The sequence below is a fragment of the Ixodes scapularis genome, unplaced genomic scaffold (assembly GCF_016920785.2).
Source record: "Ixodes scapularis isolate PalLabHiFi unplaced genomic scaffold, ASM1692078v2 PGA_scaffold3__209_contigs__length_174095766, whole genome shotgun sequence".
In the NCBI taxonomy this organism is placed as follows: Eukaryota; Metazoa; Arthropoda; class Arachnida; order Ixodida; family Ixodidae; genus Ixodes; species Ixodes scapularis.
The window spans coordinates 81,191,244-81,213,155 of record NW_024609868.1 but is presented as its reverse complement, the minus strand read 5'-3'; the positions used below and the strand labels follow the sequence as shown (position 1 = coordinate 81,213,155).

The 21,912-nt window shown below is 45.8% G+C and overlaps 1 protein-coding gene across 1 annotated transcript in view; it reads left to right on the top strand.

Moving 5' to 3' along the window:
• LOC8053097 (GTPase-activating Rap/Ran-GAP domain-like protein 3) overlaps positions 1-21,592 on the top strand; it is a 189,469-nt gene extending 167,877 nt beyond the window's left edge. Inside the window, exons 15-26 of the mRNA XM_040218040.3 lie at positions 390-505; positions 3,731-3,835; positions 5,308-5,382; positions 6,588-6,651; positions 7,089-7,238; positions 8,705-8,818; positions 11,353-11,742; positions 15,414-15,494; positions 15,684-15,802; positions 16,271-16,385; positions 18,610-18,791; positions 20,914-21,592. Of these exons, the coding sequence (XP_040073974.1) occupies positions 390-505; positions 3,731-3,835; positions 5,308-5,382; positions 6,588-6,651; positions 7,089-7,238; positions 8,705-8,818; positions 11,353-11,742; positions 15,414-15,494; positions 15,684-15,802; positions 16,271-16,385; positions 18,610-18,791; positions 20,914-21,126 (1,724 nt within the window). The 3' untranslated portion in view covers positions 21,127-21,592. The remainder of the gene's footprint in view (positions 1-389; positions 506-3,730; positions 3,836-5,307; positions 5,383-6,587; positions 6,652-7,088; positions 7,239-8,704; positions 8,819-11,352; positions 11,743-15,413; positions 15,495-15,683; positions 15,803-16,270; positions 16,386-18,609; positions 18,792-20,913) is intronic.
• Positions 21,593-21,912: the final 320 nt, after the last annotated feature.

The following is a 21,912-nucleotide window of genomic DNA, read 5'->3' as shown; positions in this document are numbered from 1 at the left end:
TTTTGTTTTTGCCGACCGTACCGGCGTGCGGTCATGTATCCTACTGCATGGTGTACATTAAAGACCCCCGACGGTTGCGCTGCACTGGCCGAATTTCTCATCTACAGCTGAGACACCAGACGCCCATTAAGGCGGACTAACTTCTAGCTGAATAAACATTCACACAACACAATCATTATAGTTATATTATATTTTACGTTCCGTTTCTGCAGCTGGCAAGGTAGAAAAAAAAAATTACCTCGGACATTCGTCTGCCCGAGTCTTTTCTAGTTATTGTCATTTTCCCCCGGCTTACATTTCTTTTTGTTATTTTTTATAGATGATAGGATTCCTTCTTATACGGCCACGACGCAGCGTTTGAGGCCATCGATATGTTTGTACTGTTACAGTGATCAACGGCGAAAAGGCTGCCTTCAACACACCCATCTTCGCGCAGAAGAGGGAGCGGACATTAGACATGCTCATCAAGGACCTCTATAACGAGCACATGTCCGACAGCCGGAGTGTGAGTGGAGATTTTTTTTACTGCTTCCTATCCCCACTCCGAATTTCCTATAGTACTGTCCTCGTTGCATCGCTCTTCTCGGTGACAAAAGCGAATACCTGACTATGCAAGCTTACGTATCCTTGGCAAAAATTAATGCACTAATCGTCTACTAATTTTGTACTTTAATTTAGCACTTACGAAAATATACTTAAAATTAAAGTTCTGTTTACTAAGTGTATATCAAAGATGCGCTTCCTCTCTCACCTTTACAAACGTATAGCCAAGAGCCCGAGAGCCCAGCACGCAGGTGTCTTGCGATTCAGAAGCGAGAAAATGGCTTACGAACGCCGAAAACTCTATAGCGACCTGGTTTCAAACGGGACCTGCAACGTTATCAGAAGTACGGGCGCGGAAGCGTGTATTCAGAAAACATTTATCTAACGTGAGCGCTCGTGGATAGATGAAATAAAACGCAATCTTCTGAGTGAAGATTTCGCGCTTGTTCCTTCTCATAGCGCAGCATGCACTTAATGAACTGTGCTGTAAGCAGAGTTTGTGCAGCTTCTCTACGCGTGGCAAGGCAGGTTCGCATAATCATGCATGTGTAGGAACCGACCCTCATGCAAGTCCACGCTGTAGTTGCCACATTGGAACTGAATGGCGGGTTAAGGCCCGTTTACACTCTTGCGACCTCTTTGAATTAGGTGCCTTGAAGCCTCTTACAACGAGAGTAGAGTTCCTGTATAAGCTCCAGCTAGCTATACAGGAACTCTAAACGAGAAGACAGACTGGCGCCATCTATTGGGTAGCAGTGAAAATTTGGCTGTCCGGCATCTTTTCTATTTTGCTCGCGCGTTATCCTTTCTTTCTTTGCTCGAAAATTTTTTGTCAACGTTATAAACGAGCCTTTCTTATAGGTATTACGCACATTAACCTCGGAAATCCCGCAAAACCTTCGCTTTTGTGAAATGCAGTTTCAAGGTCACCGCATAGATGGCGCCAGGATGCTAGTGTGTTCCCTCGTCCTAAGAAATTTAAGAGGTTTCTACAGGCCTCGTCTCTCTTGGTCGTACTAGGTTGCTATAGTGTGAACGGGTTCGTTCACAATGGATGGATAGATAATATTGGCGATGCCGTGGACGGTAGCTTGCGCCACCTACACGTTATGCCCAGTGTTGCCTGAGGGAACGCGCCGCCTTGTGTTATCGGTGGAAAAGAAAGGACGTTGTTGCTTCGCATCGCCACTGTAACTTTATATAAAAGGACCGTTCTTCTCAGCGTGCTCGGGGTTCGCGCTCGCTCGCTTTTAATGTGCATTTTTTTGCTACGACCGAAGCAGTAATGCGGAGAAGCCACACAGCGAGTAAGGCTCGATTTGCACCATGCGATTTTACTTGCGATTTCGCAGTCGCGACATCGCTCGCGTGGCGAAAATTGCGTGCTGGAAGCTGCGGTGCTCAGTGTCACAACTGCGAAATCGCGAGCAAAATAAAATCGCACCATGTGAATCATACTTGAGCACCTTGAACGTATAGCGGCATGGTGCAATACACGCAAATATCATTTACCTCGGAGCAGGAACCCCAGTTGGTCGGATAATAAAGGTTTCACCAAATACGAATCGTAAGCTCTTTGGTAACTAAAAGTTGCATGTATGGCATTACGCCACGCTGAGTCTATTGGCAAAAAAATCGAACAATATTTTTTTTTTTTTACTGTGTTTTATTTTTTTGAACCCAATACCTGTGGGCAGGATTTCTTTGTTATCTTCGTCTATTAAGCCGGGGGGGGGGGGGGGGGGGGGGGGCAACGGCATAGATTGAACAGAAGTGCCGAGGCAGTAGTTTTGCAGGGGGGGGGAGGGGGGGGAAGTCTCCTGTTCAATTGTTCGTTCACTGACTGAATGAGAACTCCAGACGAACGCTGGCGGAGAATTCGGCTACTTTACCCGAGTGGAGCGTCAGAAACACACAAAAAAACATAATTCGTATTGTTGTTGTCCCCGTGGGTTTGATTTATAGCTTCGCCTCTAGGGGCGCGACGGTTGGACCTCCTCCTTAGAGTGCCTGCATTTTAGAGTGTCTGCAACTGCTCGATCGAAGTCGTGCGATTAATGGGCCGCGTTTGCAATACAAGCTGCGAGGCGTCGATCGCCTGCAAGCTCCTCTCCATCACCCACTTTCCTTCTTTCCACGCGACAACGCAACGCATGCGCATTTGCCACCAATCTGCGCAGGAGGCATTCATCATTAAATTGCAAAAGGCTCTCCATGGTTTCAGTTTCTCCCCTTTTTAGATCTAGGCCTACTGCTCCTTTCTAGAGTTACTAAATGTCCCCAGAGTATACCGAATCCCATTCAGTCCGCTTACCGGAATTTAATGCCGCAAATTCAGTTCTGATTGACTGGTTTAGCCCGTGGCGGAAGTTATCAGTCAGCCATTTTGTGAATCGGCCCAAAACAACAATTAAAACGTATATAAAATGTTTTCGCGTTATCGCGGCTACGATGGGTACGCACGGGTGGGGAGCTCTGGGTATACCGATGAGTTAGGACCGAACGGAAAGTGCGTTGATTTTTTTTTCTTTAATTAAGTAGCCGCTGATTTGGTTTGCCAAATGAGATTGCCGCCTCGTTTTCTTGGTCGGATTACGCTGGTGCTGCGTTTCAAACTCTACGCCTCAGACGCTAAGCCTAACACTCGACTTCGATATGTTTCGAGGCGAGGGAGAAAGACGAGACAGCGAGGAGCAAGTCACTCACCGCTCGGAGCGAATGGAAGAACTTTAATAAAAAGAAACCAGCGTCGCCGCAGGTCAGGTACGTGGATTGAAGAGCTCGCACGGTAACGGACGCTAGACTGTACGCGCTTCGGTTCGACCGCACAGTGCAGCGCCATATTGGGGATAGCGACTGGTGCGCCGCGACTCGGTTTTAAAACGAAGCTCGGGAGTTTCGGTACTCTGGGAACATTCAGTGACTCTACTCCTTCCCAATAAGAAGGACCATTCGAACAGCGGCAATGGGTGAGTGAGGCCGCTTATGAAGTTACGAGGCAACCCATACACAGTATATATCTACAACCGTACAGCGTGCAATTATCTGTTAGCTAAAGGTGGTTTTATATTCGAGGCATGTCATTGAGTTTGCGCGTTCAAAGTTTATTTCGTGTGTTTAAATTGTAACCTGAGCAAACAAGTTCATATAGATGAGAGAAGTTAGATATTCGTGTTATTGTTTTCAGAACATGCTCAACAGGCGGGCGTTTAGCGACGTGTTGCCAGAGACGCCCAGAGGCTCTCGGCGGAAAGAAGAAGCCAGACAGGTGGAATTCGTACGGATCGGCCAGGTATGTGACCGAGTTTTTTTCTTTTTTTTTAATACTCGATGCTTTGTTAATTGGCATCAATATTTTTTTTAATGGTTCTTGTTTGTCAGAGTAAGGTTAAAATGTTTGTCAAACCTATTGAGAACTGGTGAAGGAAAGCGGGTTGAACATGAATACATAAAATTGAAAGAATAAAACACATGAAATAAACACATGAAAGAAGAAACACATGAAAGAAAATGGTTGACCTGTGCTTGTCCTCTGTGTTTTATTTTTTTCAATTTTATCTCTTGACAAGGCAGCAGTGAGATCACTGTAATCGAATTACAGAAGCTTTTCTCTTTTTTTTTCTTTTTTTGCTTTTGTAAGCATCAATGCAAGTAGTTACTTTAAAGGTGTTGTAGAATGGGATATTTAGGAATCAAGTAGTGTAATTATGTCGTTAAATATTTTCTAACAGTAATTTTGGTATTTTTACATCATTAATACAGATTTCAATATAATATAGCGCTATCTTTTAGAGCACTTTTTACAACAACACAAAGAAGCCCTCATAAGACTAACATTGATGATATATTGTGTACCTTTATTGCTCGATTCTGGGGTAAACGTAACAATTATTTTTTAAAGCAACTTCGATCGAATAAATTTACCTGGTTATAATGCGCTATATAATTTATTTCCGGTTCTGGTGCTTTAAACGAGTAGTTTTTTACGTAAATATAGTCTAGAAACGATAGTAGTCTGACCGTCTCAGATCCACAATTCTTCCACTTTTTTGTTCCCACTTTCCTTCTATTCATACTTCTACACTTCGTAATTTGCTTCATGCGCATGAACGTACAAAAACGGTTCTGACTCTTTTATATAGCGTGATTCTCCGTAATGCATATTTTACAACAGGTCTGTAAACATTCTGCTCAGAAATTAGGCCCGTCCCCGGGGCACAAACCCATACCCGATTCACCGGTGACCACGACGAAAAAAATAACTTCATAATGGCGATAAAGAAAACTCTGAATATTTGTATTTGTGTCACCATTACTCTGAAATAATATGAAGACTACCACTTAACTAGGCTACAGATTTTACCGACATAATACATGGGTTTACAAGTTTTTTTCTTTAGTTTTTTTTTAATGTTGGCTGGTTTATAGCGCTGGCGTTTGTCGCACGCTGACTACAATCACTGATTATTCCTATTTTTATTTGGAGCATTCGTTCCACCCTAATTCCGTTGTCACGAATAAACGCATTGTAAAAATTATCTTCAAAAGGGACGAGTTACTTTAATGGCACCGATTGTACTTCTCTCAACGTTTATCGCGATCGTGCCTCTTTTCTTACTTCCCAATTCACGTTTTTAACTACACTTTGTAACTAGACTTACTTTTTTTATTATTATTTGTTATTTCCACATCCATGCTATATACAGCATTTGGAAAACGAGCCGTATTGAAAATTACCCACCCTAATATGTTCTCGCTTTTCAGGCTCTCAAGCTTGATACGATCGTCAAGGGTGATGCACCCACTAGTCTTGCCACAACTAGTCTCTTCAAACGAGAAGTAAGCTGCAGCTATTTCTTTTTTTCTTTGTTTTTAATTGGGTTATAACTCATAGTCTGGCTATCACCATCATTATCGTTTATTAAACGTTAACGGCCCATACGGGTATATACAGTGTTGGGAAGTACTTCAAGTACATTGCACTTAAAGTACTACTTCAAGTAGGTTTAGGAAACTTGTACTTTACTTGAAGTACATTCTCTCAGTATGTACTTGTAGTTTATTTAAAGTATTTCTTTCTGGTACTTTCTGAGGAAATTACGATTTCCGACTTCAAAGTACATTCCAAAAATTTGGTTTTGTTAAATGTGTATCACGAAATGATGCTCTGTGAACTCCGAAGAGATACTGGGTGGGATGTTCTACTCTAACCAGAGACGTGAGCAGACGATACATCGCTCCGGTTTTCCTGGGGGCGGCTTCCCCGCAGCTTTTTGAACTCAGGCTACTTTTCAGTCGGTCAGCGCAAGTGAGGAGGTTTAAATTGTTATGAGAGCAAAATGAATCATAGTCTAGCACCTGAAAGTATGGTGCGGAACAATGAGACTTTCAAGTTGAAGAAAACGACAACAGAGGAGAACGTCTCAATGTTTTGAGACATTCCCTTTTTTCTTTTCCTTCGACTCGAAAGTTCCTTAATCTTTTCGCACCCCAATCTCAGGTATCACATTATGGTTAATTGTCACCAGCTGACTTTCACACTCACTATTTTTTTTTTCATTAAAAAGAGGACACTTTTTTTTGAGGGGATTGCTTGCTGGAGCTACGGGGCTGACGTCATGGCGCAACAATCCAGTGCAAGCGGCGCCAAACTCAGAAGAGGGACTTCTGAATTTGGCACCATTCATGAAAATGACTCCTCTGTGGCCACTTGGCTTTGTCGAATATTCGCCGCTGTTTTTCGAAAATATGTCATGCACCCCTGATTACCCCTGGGCAATGCGTACCAGTTCAAAATCACTGTACATGGGAATTAAAGGACATCATGAAAGATTGTGTTAAAATACTTGGACTTTGCTTTTAAGGTATATTTTATTTATAGTACTTTACTCAAGTACATTGCACCTAGTGTACTTTTTACTTTACTTGAAGTACATCACGTTTCATTTACTTTGTACTTTACTTGAAGTGCCTTTTAGATGTACTTTACCCAACACCGGGTATATAGAGATAAGAGCATCTTTTAACATTGCTTTCTTTTCCAGCCTTGGGAACCCCAATGTTTCTATCCCGACTTTCCACATGAAATCATCTGTGGGGACTCGTGGGGTGAGTTACCCAAATTAGCCTCTCTTTTTTTTGTATATTTCTAGATTAGTGTTCACCGAAGTTTTGCTATTCTTATTCATACGCGGCTGTAGGAATTAACATGCTAATTTACCCTCCTGAAGATTCTCACTTTCTAATTTGCATTCAAATCTCTTCTCGTTTCTTTTGGCTATCTTCTGCTTAAATAAAAAAAAAACAAAAAAACAATACTCCTATTTTTTGCGTTGTTTTAATTTTTTAAGCATGCATGACATGAGTTAAATTGCTGGAAGATCCTTCACTGTCTCATTAGCATATCACATAAATATGTAAATACTATAAAACATTATATTTAAATGTCGTTCTTATTAGATAGTTCTACCCTATTAGTCGAAATAAGTCACCATTGCGGAGTTCTATAAAAATTGCGTTTTTTTAACATTTTTTTTCATGCCTAGGAAACAACAAGCTCATCCTAGGAACGGAGGCGGGCATTTTTTTAATCGAAGAAGGACTCACGCACCGGCTCATCTTCGACAAAACCGTTCAAGTGAAGCAGATCAGCGTCGTCGAGGCCCACGGCATTCTGCTCTTCCGAACCGACCGAGGTATGAAGCTTTTCCTTGCGTTTATCCCTAGAGATTAGGAGGACATTCATTATCCTAAAGAGGATGTTTTCTTGTCCGCCCTCATGCTCCCCTGGAGCGAGATAACAAGGTTTATTTAATCTGGGGCAAATCTGAAGTAACAAAACCTAGGTTATTTTTACTTTTTTTTTTTTTTTTTTGACAAGCACCTAAATGATTTAAAAAATTTTTGAAAACAAGGTTGATAATTGAGTATATAAAATATAGTATATAGTATAGTTACAGTATATACTATATACTATGAGCCTATACATGAAAACGCGGGCCAAATCGCTATGCATCTCGCAGAAAAAAAGGCCGATGCCATAGTGGTCAGTGCCAAAGTTCCCATTACGGAACGTTAGTAGCGTTCGGTGTAATTGGGTAATTAATTGCATTTGGTAGGTAAATGTTTAATTATTAATTGAAATGTACTTCTTCAATTAGAAACTTTGCTTTAGTTACTTTAGTTACTAAAAAGTAATTAATCACCCAATTATACTGAACGCTAATAGTTTTCATGAATGTGCCCTTCGGCACACACCACTACAGCATCAACCTTCTTTCTGTGCTATGTGTAGTCTTCGCAGGAGCGATTTTGCCCGCGTTTCCAAAAACACCCGACATATTGAGCAGCTACATGATAGAACCTGGCATTTACATTTCTTTGTTTGATTCCTCTTGCAATTTATTATTATCATGCTCAATGGCTATATACGAGTGCAGGTTCAAAGTTGTATGCCTGAAGATATATTTATTTCAACATGTAGTGTGTTCATTTTTGCTATTCATACCGATTATGCGAACTTCTTGGTAAGCATCCGTTATTCAACACATCTATAAGCATTCCCTGAGGACGGGTTTAACTCTGGTTCGTTGAATGACGCACTCAGAGGATGCTCTCTTTATGGCGACGATGAGCCGAAACTGCACGTATTAATTTCCGATGTCTAAACGACAATTTTGTACCGGCCTGAAGTAAAACGTTTAACCTGGCGATGGCAGTCAAGTATGAATAATACTGCAAAATTTATTGAGAGACGATCAAATGTCTGAGAAGAATGTATCGATCCATAATCCAATAAATACGCTGTACACTGAGAAAACAAATCTGGAGGGGTTACATTTGTAGCACCCTTTGTGGATTGCGATTTGACAATTAGGTACTCTCCTGGCGTCCGCTGTCGTCTTCGAATTTCGAGTTAGAGGAAACAGTGCGTATTTCATTGGCGAACGTAGACATATTCATTATTAGGATTACGTGGTTCACATCTCCACATGTCTGATTGTTGCATGTAATCTTTCAGTGTTGGCGAGCGACTTATTTCCCGTTCTTCTGTGTTAACAACTGTTTCGCTTTGCTACACTATAATAAAAATAGCCCCCCTGTATAATTGCGTAATGTCTATCACTTCCCTTTTCTTGATTGTTTTTTCTTTTTGTTTCAGGAAGAGACAGCAGGGTCCATGTGTTTCGGTTGACTGATTTCGAAGGGGACGCCACGAACGCTCTCGTGAGAAGTCGACCAGACCTAAGAGAACACAAGTTGGAACGCACCAAAGGTCAGTGCAGCTTCATTGAACTTGCGATTTGTCCAAAATATGTTAGGTTCTCTTGGTGGAGTCGTGAAACTGGCTTATCTTTCCTGCGCTGAAAGCCCTGTGTTCTCACTGCCTTCGTAGTTTAATGTCTAGAGCAGAATGCTCTACAATAGAACAGTTTCGTAAGATGTACAAATATGTTGCAAATAACGGTAGTTGATAAAAGAACACTGCAGAAAAGGCTCGCTAAAAATGTCGCAGCAAGGTAACAAAAACGTTTAAAAACCCAAAGCTAGAAAGGTTAATAATAGAAAACGTCCTTTTCGAACCCACGAGTTGCACTTCTTGAACTAAGAGGGAAAGATTGCAATACCGGGATTTCACACAATAGAAAGATTTAGTAGAGCGTTCCGATACCTCCGATGCCCCCGATAACGATGCATGCGCAAAGGCGGCGGTAGAGTATCGAGCATAGTTGTAGGAGTCATCGGAACGACTTACTAAAACTTTCCAATAACCGAAAAGAATGTCCTCGAATTTCTTACGCTACAATTGAATTCAAACTATCTCGTTCGTATATTATCATTCTCTTGGTGTCAACGTCTGTGGCTTAGCGTTCTTTATTTTGCTCTCTTTCAACAAGAACACCGAGACATCTGGACGTTTATCTGCATGAATAGTAGATTACTACTTTTTTAAATAAATTAGCTATACTTCTTTTCACGTGAGAGGATAAATAAATAAAAAAAACAGGCACAGCAGCATTGCCATGCTCATTGCCATGCTCATTGCCCGTACGAGCAGCCGTGCAAAGAATGTCCTCCTTGAAGCCGCGCGTGTACCTACTTTTCCCGCAACGCTGCACGTGGCTTTACAGATTGGAGCATAACCTCCTCTATACTCACAAAGCCTGGAAGTTCGAAGACGGAGCCATAGAGTGCCCAGTCGCAGATTTGGAGCGGGAGGATCTGGTAGCACAGAGAATTTTTCGGGGAGTTTGGTATTCAGCGCACAGCTTTTGCAGTGGCGGGAACCCGAAACAAGGTTTTCAAACCCGACGGCTACAGATGAGCAATTTAGCCAGTGCAGAAGTGGTAACCTGAGGAACGCGAGAAGCACGAGTGGACATTCCATCGCCCGGGACAAGTGTGTTTCGGCGTCTTGCAGCCGCGGGGCGCCAGTTACATGAAGCGTGTTTCACATGCAGCGGTTTTGGCTATAGAGTGGCGCGATTTCTGCCGTCGCGGCGCTCTGGCCAGCACCAGCGGTCGAGCGGCACGAGCGCCGCGACGGCAGAAATCGCGCCGCTCTAGGGCCAAAATCGCTGCATGTGAAACACGCTTATTGACTCTTGTCTGCCGCTCTACCTTTTCACTTTCGGCAGCCGCGTCACATGACGATCTGCCAGGCTCTGTCAGTATAAAAGAGGCTATGATTGGGGTTCATCAGTGTAGGTAGTAATCACTGGACGTCGTATTTCAGCGCGTATTTCACTGCCCATGCTTAGAATGAGCTCTTACTTACTGTCGACCAAGAATGACAATCTTGATAGTGTTGAACGCACGTCGTGGAAGAGCTGTGGAAACTTACCGCCAGCAAGCGATCAGCATTAAAAGTAAACTGAAGTGGTTCTGTATTTAAGGAAGAGCAGGAAAATCATGTTCATTTGGCTTCCAGATCGATTTTTTTTTTTTTAATTTGGTGCATGGAAGTTGCAGATAATCGTTTTCAATGTACCGCTGAGGCTTTCACGGAGCGTAACGTCATATTAGGAGTTTTTGGAATCTCCGCTCTCGCGCATCTTCAGCGCCTATTGAAGCCACGCGCGCGCACCCTTCCTATTTTCAAAAAAAGCGTCAGAAAAGGACGTCTCCACTGGTGTCAGTGCGGGGGAATATATACCTGTCTGGCAAGCTTGCACGCGCTGCCCACACGAGCGACACTCTCTTGGCGGCCGTAAGATCTATAATATGACGTAGCGACTGGTCAGCAGTTTTTCGTGTTTCCTCGCGTTTAGTTACATCTTCTGGGAAAACGAACGTAATATTCAGATTCACGGGATAAAAATACTCTAAAATTCACCTCTAACTCGTTCTTTTTTTTCTTTTTTAATAGCTTTCTTTTTTTAAGGACTCTGCCGCGGCAACCAGTGGATGACACTTTATAGTTACGAACAGGATGTAAAACGGCAAGGAGGAGCCTCATTTGGGTTGCCTCCAGCGCGAGCTTGCTGCATGAGGTGCAGGAGTGCTTCGGCGTTTCGTGCACCTCGTGCTCGCGCAGCCGAAGCACGGCGGAGGGCACGGAGCGCGTGCCGGAGGCCAGGCGTTCGAAAAACACGCCCTGCAGTTTTCATTCTGCCAGCGGTTGATGTCTGCAACACTTGAACAATAAATGGCGTAGGCCTCCTAGATGACGAGGCCGTACTGCCGGATTCTTTTACGTCCCCTATACCTGAGTCTAGCACGGGGCAGATTTGGGGACGTGAAACTTCACGGACTCGTCGTCTGCGAAGTCCCGCGTAGACATGTCCTCAAGGCGCGTGGTCCTTCCAGGGTGCCACCTGTACGCGCTGAGCCGTCCGGGCGGCAGCCACCTGCGCATGGTGGCGGCCGTGGGCCGTCGCCTGCTGGTTCTCCAGTGGCGGCACTCTGCCGCCTGGACCACCTGGTGCGCGGCCTCCGACACGGACACGGTGGAGGGCTTCCAGATGGTGCGCGAGCTACTCGTGTCCGAGGCTCCGGCCGTTGTGAGCCTCGTGGACAGCCCCACGGCGTGCGGCGACAACCACGTGTGCGTCGGCTACCGGCATCAGTTCGACCTGGTCAACGAGAAGACGGGAGACGCGACGCGGCTCCACTCGGTCGACGCCTCCAAGGTGCACCTGGTGGCAGCCGTTGACATCTACGAGGATGACGAGGCGGAGCTCCTCCTCTGCTACAACCGTGAGTGGGCACCCAGTGTGCGCCCCTGCGGCGGCGCTGCTGGCTGCACGTTCGCAGACGTTTCACAAATCTGAGGCCGGATTCACGAAGAGCTTCTTAGTTTACGACAACTTAGCGAAGAAGTTCGTAAGTTAAGAACATCACAAGAAGAGGAGAAATCGGTATTCACGAACGCGTTCTTAAGTGAGAGGAGAAAGCGACGTTCTCGCATAGAAAAACTAGAACTTACCGGTGCCGTTGCTATGGCGACGGCGTCTTCGGCAGCACGAACAACCAATCGGAGAGCTCGGAATGGTTCGGGGCAGTTCGGAGCAAGTTGATTTTTTTTAACAACAAACACAGGCGGTTTTCCACCACCGCTTGCCTGGGGTTCGTGTCCGTGCAGTGATTTGTCGACGCCAACACAATTTAAACGCGCCCGAATGCCGAGACCGGGATACGTAAACCCCTCCGTTGACTGCCACGAACTCGATCGCTACGAAGTCAACACAACTGTCATTGTTGGCAAAAGTCAGTCGTTTGCAAAGCGACGTATGGAAACAAATTGCCGCGGTGTTTTTCGCTGCTTCGGAGATGCAGGAGCGAGCCGACGTTAAAAAAATTCGTTTGAACTACGAGTGTCAGCAAGAGCCACGTAAATACCCGTTCACACTCGGAGCGGACGCGCGCGTTTGATCGAAGTGCTGGATTCGCGCTGTTGAACCCCGAATTGGTAAGCGCTTCGGGACCGCTCTTTTACGATTGCAACTCGATACTGACGTGACACTCGGCAAAGAAAGGTTGGACCGGCAGCGCGTAGCTCCCACGAACTGTTATAGCCCGACAGTGACGTGCAGTCGTGTCAGAATAAAAATGGCATACTAATAACAATGTGTACATACCGTGTTGCGAAGGTAATCCATACGGCCGTTTATTTGAGCTCTATATCAAACTAAACAGAGAGATAGAATCGATGAGAGTTCCTTTTCGACGACAGCGTTTGTCACCGCTGCATCGGAAAGCAAGGAGATGACAAGGGGAACAGATTGACCTCTTAATCTAATGGCGAATTCCACTGGTCGTTTTGGAGCGCGCCGGGATCGACTTTTCTGGAGCGAGCCTATTTCACTGGGCGATCGGGATCGAGACCAACGTGTTTCACTGGTCGTTTTGGATTAGCTCCCGCTCCAGATCTCTATCTGGATCCGAGAAAAGTCGCTCCCACGATTTCGGCGGATTCAACCGGAAGCCAGCCGGGCCAGCCCTCGGCGCACACACGTGACTTCCTTTTCGTGGGGCATCTGGCCTGATGTCGCCTATCTCGCCTCAGAAGAAGAAGCACGTCGCGGGCTGGGCTCCTAGATTGTCTCCACATCAGAAGAATTCGTAATGACCGCTTGCTTACCCCTTGGCTCGACAGCCGGTTCGTTTTCCAGGAAGGAGAAGAGAAGGTATTTGCCGCGCTACGGGCATTCCGGCAATTTTTGCTAAAAACGCCTGAGCCATTCCTGCCGCTCGTGCGTCGAACACGTGTTGAGCGCCGCGATTGCGAAAACGTCTTCGAAACGACCGCGGCGGCCGCGGAAAGGAGATTCCCGGGCAGTTGAATGACGGGAAGGCATCCGCCGATCCCGGAGCAGATGTCATGTTCCACTGGGGATCCGTAGGCGGCCCGACCTTGTTCGGATCGTATGCTCCAGTCCGGATCTTGTCAACTGATCCCGGCGCGCTCCAAAACCCCCAGTGGAATTCGCCATAAAATTGAGATCTGCGATCAAACTATATACGGTAAGGGTCCACAAGGGTCGCGCGGGCATATTGCATTCAGCACGCCAGCCGGTCGTGGGCAGACGGTCTTGGCCAAGGACCGTCGGAGCAGTGCTGCACCGAGTCGGAGTGCCTGCTAGGCTTATCTTCTGCCGAGCTCGCTTGGTCGGGATCGGTGAGATGGAAACGCGAGGCTTTTGCACATCGCAAAGCCTGGCGTTTTCGTCGTGGGATGCGCGTGCCGGGGAGAAATCCCAGGGATTTCTCCCTCGTGTGAATACCCCTTTAGGGGCTAGCCATGTCCGTATGTCCGTCCGTCCTCCGTCCGGCGTGCCCCTGCTCGTGAGCTCACGAGCAAGAGCTCACGAGCTACTGCTCGTGAGTTCAGCAGCGAGAGCAAGAAAATAAAAAAAAAAAACGTCCGGCGCGCCCCTGCTCGTGAGCTCACGAGCAGGAGCTCCCGAGCTCCTGCTGGTGAGTTCAGCAGCGACAGCAAAAAAAAAATTGAAAAAAAAGATAAAAAAAAAAAGAAAAATAGGGGGCTCTGAGATGCCATCCCATCTGTCTTCTTAAAAAAAGAAAAAAAGAAAACCACACATTCTTCTACTGACATGAATGAAAACGGTACCATCAGCACTACCTATGACCAAAATCAGTATCATCAGCACCACCCGAGCTTCGCCCCAATCAACATCATTCACCACGTGGAGATGCGGTTTCTTCTTTCTTTTTTTTTTCTTTTCATCTTGCTGCTTGACGTCGGGACGCGCGAGAAGAGCACGCAGAAAAATAAACGTCCGCTGGTCGTGGCGACCAAGTAACTGAGCGACGCTGTCGGCCATGATGATTTGATCGTAAAAAGTGCGTAAGACAGCTTCGGAGCTGTCGTAGGATTCCGTCGTAACCTGCGAAAAACTTGCGATAATTTCGTTTCGTGAATACGAATTTGTTCTTACGTTTTATCTTACGTACATTGTTGGCGTAAGATCGTTTTGTGAATCTGGCCTCTGGTTCTTGCGCATGTGCACGCACCTGATGTGGCCAAAAGCTGAGCTGTCAGTAAGCAGCGTGTTGGTCTAGACGCCTAGAGAGTGACGGACAGGAGGGGACAAGAGGGAACGTCAAAACGCCGAGCTCTGATTCAAAGGATTAGTGGGTAGACATAAAGCCTTTGTCTCCACTGCACTCGTCGAAGGCGTTCGAGTGCGAGAGCCAAACACCGGCGTTCCGCCTTCTAACGGGCTCAACGAGTGCAGTGGAGACAGAGGCAGGTAGCTTTAGGTCTACCCACTGATCCTTCCCGTCAGAGCTCGACGTTCTGATTTCCCCTCTCTTCTCCTTTCCCTCAGTTTCTCGGCGCACAAGCGCGCGTGTTTTGGAACGTTGCGCCACAACGGCAGAAAACCCGACGACGGACGTTACCATGCAAGGTTGCATGTAACATCCTATAAAAGTGCGCGAAGTGTAGAAGATATTGACATGGTACAAATTTACCTGATTGAGAGCTATGGAAACTTCCTAAATTACTGTATGTTGGACAGTTAGAGTTGAGCGATATGACAATACTTGATCTAGTTCATTTTAATCTATTGTTGTTGTTGTTGTTGGTTCTTGTTCGAGCTCATGAGCAGCCGCGGCCTAGTTTAATAATGCTCATTTTATGGGTATGCACTGCCAACAGTAGTACAAACTTGAAACTTGGTACAAAAACTAGAATGAAGAATATGAACATTGCATTCATTCGTAAAATGATCCAAAGTTCGTCTGCGACATCAGAGGCACTTTTTTTTATTATTATTATTTCGCCATGTGAACCAACCTTAGAAAATAAAATCGTTAAATTAGGGCCCAGAAGTATGTGCTCAAATACAGTACGATTTTGTTTTTTAAATTAAGTTAAGATTATGTGCACCTTTTTGTTACAGATACGACGCACTTTCAGAAGCTGAGTGATGAGAACACCACTGAATTTGATTTTCAGTGGAATGCAGTGCCTGACAACATAGGTACGTCATAAACTTATTTTCGGTTTTGATATACGCAATAATCTATTTTTATCATTAATTTGATTTGCTAATATCCTTGTAAATGGACTTAACGGCTAGTTTCTCACTATTTTCTCGTTCGAATCCTTCGGTCGTAATAATTTCCGTTGAAGAACGGCGGTCCTTGATGTATCATCTTTGTCTTTTCAGTGTGCGTGTTTCCATACATTATGGCATTCACCTATGAGAGCATAGAGATCCGGTTGATCATCAACGGGAACCTTGTGCACAACATGGTCATGCCCAAGCTGAAACTCATCACTTCAAAGGTATGCAATGTAATCCATTGTAATACTCGTTTCAAGGCTGCTAATTTAAGAAAACTTCGTGATTCCAGTTATTTTGTTTTTCATTAACATAAACATTCATTAAACATTACCTAGAGTCTCTTGCCGACATAACCAACAACAGCTTAATGTAACACGTGCAAAGGTAAAAAAATAAAAAGCTTTATAAAAAGTATCGCAGTCTTCTCTTCCGGGTAAGTAACCGAAGTTGGAAGGACTAGCGTCCGTATCTGAAAGCTGTACGACTAAAAGAAGAAAAAAAAAACAGACTAGACACTGAGATTTCGGCAGAAGATAATCTCTCTCAAGTACCTCACTAATTGCGTATGTTTTCTTTTAGTTGAATTGCAACGGGCCACTGTTAGCATTTTTTTGCATAAAGCTGACAAGCTGCCTTTTCCGGAAATTCCAAATGCATCATCATGGCGTTCTTTCGCTTGGTTCTCGCAGAGCGACATCTTCTTTGTGAGCACAGCGCCGGAGTTCTTCCAGGTGCGAAAGGAGCGCGTCAAAGAGGATCGCATGGAACGAGACCCCAGCGTGTCGCCTCCATCCTCGCCACATTGTGAGTTTCCATTGCTGGGCCTAAACATTTTCTCTGTGCCATATATCAAACACCGAGGAACGACCGTGGCTATGCGTCGAACGGCTGTAGCATTTCTAACACGTTGTAGCGTATACATTTTCGCACTTAATTGTTCAGCTTTTATTTTCGATATAGTACTTGGCAAAAAATAAACATAGGATATGTTCTCAAAGTTACCATTACGGCAACTCTTACGTAAGAAGGGCGCAGTGCTGCAGCTTTGATGTCACCTACCAGCGCACGACAGACTGTATTGCCGAATAGTAGAATATTTCGCATATTGTTGGGAAAGCCTAGCTCCAATGGACATATCTGAACTTAATTTCAAGGCACGTAAAATATTATATATGTATAGGATACGTGTATGCCATCTCCTGACGAAGCCGAGCCTCTCGGCGAAACTGTCGTAATACATACAATAAACTCCTAGCATAGCAACTCCGCAAGTACGGATCTCTGACTTTATATATATTAACATACCTCTTACGCTGCATGCGTCCGAAGTGGGTTTCTATTTGTCTCTTAAAGCCATCTCCCCTCCCCCCTCCAAAAAAAAAAAAAAAACTACGATTTGGTTACACAGGATTGTACAGAGTGCTGCGTGGACGTTCTGCTGGTACTCTTTTGTTTGCTCGGCGACAATTCTAAGAACGTGCGAATAATACTTCGAATGGAATGGTACGTTACCATTCCTTTACCTTCTGCTCCGCAGAGAAAGCCGGTACGTCTTGTCTTTTTCTTGCACTGTGGCGGTTACAAAAAAGGCAGTGCTATTTCATTCGAACCATTATCGGAACACCCCTAGCGCCAATACGAGGCGCATGCCGAACTGTGGCGTAGCACTGGTACACGATCTGTGCCCCGCACTGAACTCCGATAGGAGCAGTAGAGAATCCAACAGTAGGGCCTTGTAATCCAGCAGGTGTTCATCATACTCACTGACCATAGTCGGCGTCAACTAGTTCTTGCTGTCATTGCCAAAGCCAGCGTAACGTCCACAGCGCTTAAGCCCCGCGCTGTTGTAAAAGTACTTGGCTTTATCTTGCGTCCCGACCCTACGAGCTGAGGGCATCAATCAGAGAGCGTTGAAAGCGCACCGCATCGTGGTGTTCGTCATGTTTATGTACGTGTTCTATCATCGCATAACCAATCATAAACAGAAAAGGCCCAGCTATTTGCCCTTTTGACGCTGTTTGATTTGTCTCATGAGCTCGTAGCGTCGGCTGCCTCTGGACGTAAAGGAGCCGTGAGACAAGTTTTCTACTTTCGCTGAATACTACTTTGAATCACCCTCTAACCTTAATAACTGAATAAACTTGCCTAAGAGGTTATTTGTAGGCTATGGCAGTCGCCAAAAAAAGTGGGAAAAATTAGCATCGTTCATTCCCTCTACTCCGAGCTAGAACAAGCGGCCACGTGACCTGGTGCCAGTCGCCGCCAGCAGAAGTTTGACAACCCCATGCGCTGGGGTTGTCAAAGTGGGCTGTTCCCGATTGGCTATTCTCGAAACCGCAGCGGTTGAACACGAGCCGCTCCCTGAGTGTCCACCGAGGCATTGATTGTTAGGAGCCGAGTTCCAACACTCACGCAGTTCCCGTGTCCAATCCACGAGCCGCGCTCGACTCTCGTTAGGCGGGCGGTTTCGATTCCACACGTACGTCATCAAGCTTTGCGAAAGCAAGACTGACAGAAATTGTCCCTTTTATCTTCGCAGTTTTCACGCGACAAAGTAGCCTCTGAATCAGTGGCGGTCTGTGTGAGTACACTTGGGCCAGACAAGGACCAGTACGCCTCTGCAAAATCATAAACATTCCAGCCCCGTATCGTTTTGTGACCCTTTTAAGCTGAAACGAAGTATAGCTTTGACAAAGTTGTAGCACTGTGGAAGCTATACTCTAGCCTTGGTGACGTAGCAAAAGACGCCGAGAATAGCTTCGACACAGTTGGAGCACAACGGATGCAGGCTGGCCTTGACAATGTAGCACGAAGTAGTCGACGCCGAGCATAGAGAGTCAGTACATGGCCACACCTCATCATAAACGATCTCCGGATCGGAATACGCGATCGCGGCACGCTTCCTCCGGTGCTTGAGCCGTCCATCGCTATAGCATTCAGTGTTGCCTTCGGCTAGATTACGCCTCGCCGGAAAGCCAGGCCGGCAGGAGTGTTGAGAGCCCGACTGACGGAGTCGCCCCGCCTGCAGCCACGGGCAGTACGGGCTCCAACGACGGCACGAAGCCTCTCCGGGTGTACCGCATCTCGTTCAGCTGCCTGACGGGCAACTCGCCGTGCGAGCGGCGTGTGCCCACACCTTCGCTGCCGTCGCCACAGCCCCTGCTCACCACCCCGTCTTTCGGATCGTCGTACCTGTCGCCCGACTTCCAGGTGAATGCTCCCATCCCAGCCTTCTGCCTGGGACAATGGTAGATTAATCGGCCACACGGCGAAGTCAATTTAATTTCTATCGAATGACATTATGTTTTTTTTCGGCCAATCAGCGCGTGCGACGTATATGCACGCGCGGCGCTCTTAATCGAGATAGCAAGCTGATTCCGTCGACTACATTAACTTGGCAATCTGGCAGAGATAAAAAAATTACTTTTCTGCACTTTTATATGAATGATGCCTAAGTAGTTAAATGTCAAAGGAAGTGATGTTAACGTTCGCGAAACAGCGCATGTTCGGGCGATTTCGGAAAATTTTGTTGAATCGTTGCTTTCGGGCTAGCAAATGACGCTCGTTTTACCTTGTCATTATTATAGCGGGAATGCAAGTCGCTATATACATTATGGCTACAATTAAGAACTATGGTTTTAATCCTGATGCGATGAGCTCTAAGACGTGAGATGGACCTACGGGCCCAGTGAGCGTACACATCGCGACACTGTTAGGGCGAACACGACATCGGCGCATTTTCGCATTTTACTTGTAAATGGTATTAGTGAGCACGAAATTTTATCGATTACAATATAGAACTTAATGAGCTCTTTTCGTAGCAATGATAACTTTAATGACACCCCTTGGTTTCACAGAGAAAAACTGGAAAAACCGGCGATCGCTTGTTCGCGCTAACAGTGTCGCGCTCTGTACTTGCATTCGAAAAAATCACTCGTTTTATAAAAAGTCAGAAGTTGAAATATCGGCTGGACCGCTTTCATGGGCTGCCGGGCAAATCGTAAAGTGAAAAACACCTGGGCTTGTCCGCTTCCCTAAGGCTCACTTACTGTGAAACTTCCAACTTGTTCCAAGCGTTTGAACGTACCCCTAATTTTATTGAATTTCGCGATTCTATGAATTCTTAAACATAAGCTATTCGGCAGCCCTCGAATAAATATCATGCTCTAAAATGGTGGACATTTTTTAGTGAAGATTATCTCTTTATTACTACACCGTTCGTGAAGATAGGTATACTCGTAGCTGCCGACGCCCAATTGTGCATTACTTCGGGTAAGCTTGTGTGTCGCACGGCTTCTGGGTATCATTATCTTTTTTTAGCTTTATTTATTTGTCTATTTATTTGCGGAAAAAAACGCATGTCTCTTTCTTAATGTAAAATTAGATTTGGGCTACGTACAAATGGCCATATTTTATTAAAGTTTATTTTTATTGAACGTGAATTAATTTAAGCACCATAAGAATTTAACAAGTAAAAAATATTGAAAAAAAATACTTATATATCTTTCTTCTTTCTTTTCTTTTTCTTTTTTTTTTTTTTGTAATCTGGATTACTGTGAGGAACATGAATTGACTCCGAATTTCAGAGCTGAGAGTTGAACTTGCACGATTCAGAAAGGTGACGAAAAGCGTGCTTAAAGGGGTACTCCGCCGATTTTTGAGCTACCTTAACTAACTATATTTTCTGACTCCCAGGCCTTTACCCTTTCTGGTATGCTATTTAGTATCGTGAAATTCATAATAGTTATTGCGAAATCGGCAAATGAAAATGATGCAAAAACAGACATTCAAATATACCCGCCCTTTTCAGGGCCGTGACGTCAGTGGAAGTTCAGCTTGCCAGTCGGGCGAGCAGTCTAAAAAATAGAATATGCCAATCGTTTGTTCCGTGCTGGAGCGCGGGGACTGGAGCGAGCTTCCAAGGCATTCATTTGACACCATGAAACTGCTTCGAATCAGTTGGGAACAAATTCTACAGTCCAAAGAGTGAACCCCTGCACTTCCAATGACGTCACTTTTTCATTGTTGCCAGTAGAGACTCAGTTTGAAAAACACGGTGAGGACCAAAATTGTAAATTCAATAACTTCGTGGAAAAAAATTATTTTGACCTAATATTTGGGATACTATTTTGGCGATGTTGTTTGGCGAGTTTAGCAAAATTTCAAGCAAATCGGGGACCATGAAGAAATCGGCGGAGTACCCCTTTAACTGATCACGTCGCCTCTGAGCCAGCGTCGTTGGCCTAGATTTCGCTCTGCCCTTCTAGGGCCTAACAGCCACCCGTTGTTCCCCCCCGACCCGCGCGGCCACCTGATCCCCGGTGAAACCCAGGAGGGCTCCCGCCTGCGGCCGGACCCGCGGCCGAGTCGAAGTGCCACCGCGTCGCCGGTGCCGCAGATGCCCCTCCTGCTGCCAGGCTGCCGCTCGGTGTCGCCCAAGCGCCAGGGACTCCACAAGGACCACACGCACTCCGCGAGCTCGGACTCGGGGCTCGGCAAGAGCGTCAGCTCTAGCCCGCCCCCTAGTCCCTACAACCACGTCTAGCACTGTGATGGCTCCCCCGCAAGGGCCCGGAGGCGTATGGGCGTCTTCCACGACGCGACGCGCCTATTCGTGCAACGCTCTTCCTTTTTCTTTTTCTCTTGTATGGAAATGCAAGGTATGCCCTCCGCTTTGACATGTACATATGCGACGTCGATGGCGCAAACGAGATATAGAGAGAACAGAAAAGCGCACCCTTCGCGATTCGCTGCGATATCTTCTTCGTAGTGACTGTTTGATATCCCCTCGCATTGATACGTTTTACTTTCTTTTTTTTCCCCTTGTGTATACTACTCTATTATTTCGAAGGAGGTGTACAAATCTGCCTACGGTCCGCGAAAATTAGTGGGCTGAGGCCAAAAACAAGTTACGCGGATGCTACAGATTTTAAGGTCCTTGAATTATCTTGCGTGCAAGGGGTGCACATGCTTGCGCCTTTTTTTTTTGCGATATTTTGTCGGATGTGGTATGCTGAATGCTGATACGATTTTCTGTTGGTGGTGTTGTGTCACTAATTACAGTGACGTCACTAGGGTCAGCGGCACCCAAGGGTGGCCCGCGGCGACACCCCCCACCTCCCCCCCCCCGGCTTGTCGCCCGCTGCAACACCTACCCCCCCCCCCCCTCCCCTCCGCTCGTCGCCCGCCGCGACACCCCCCGGAGCGCTGCACCCGGGGCGGTCCGCCTCCCCCCCCCCCTTCCCCCCCGCACCCCCTTTGTGACGCCACTGACTAATTATTTATATGTTTTGATTAGAAAAGGGGAAGGAAGGTCAAAATAAGTTTGCCA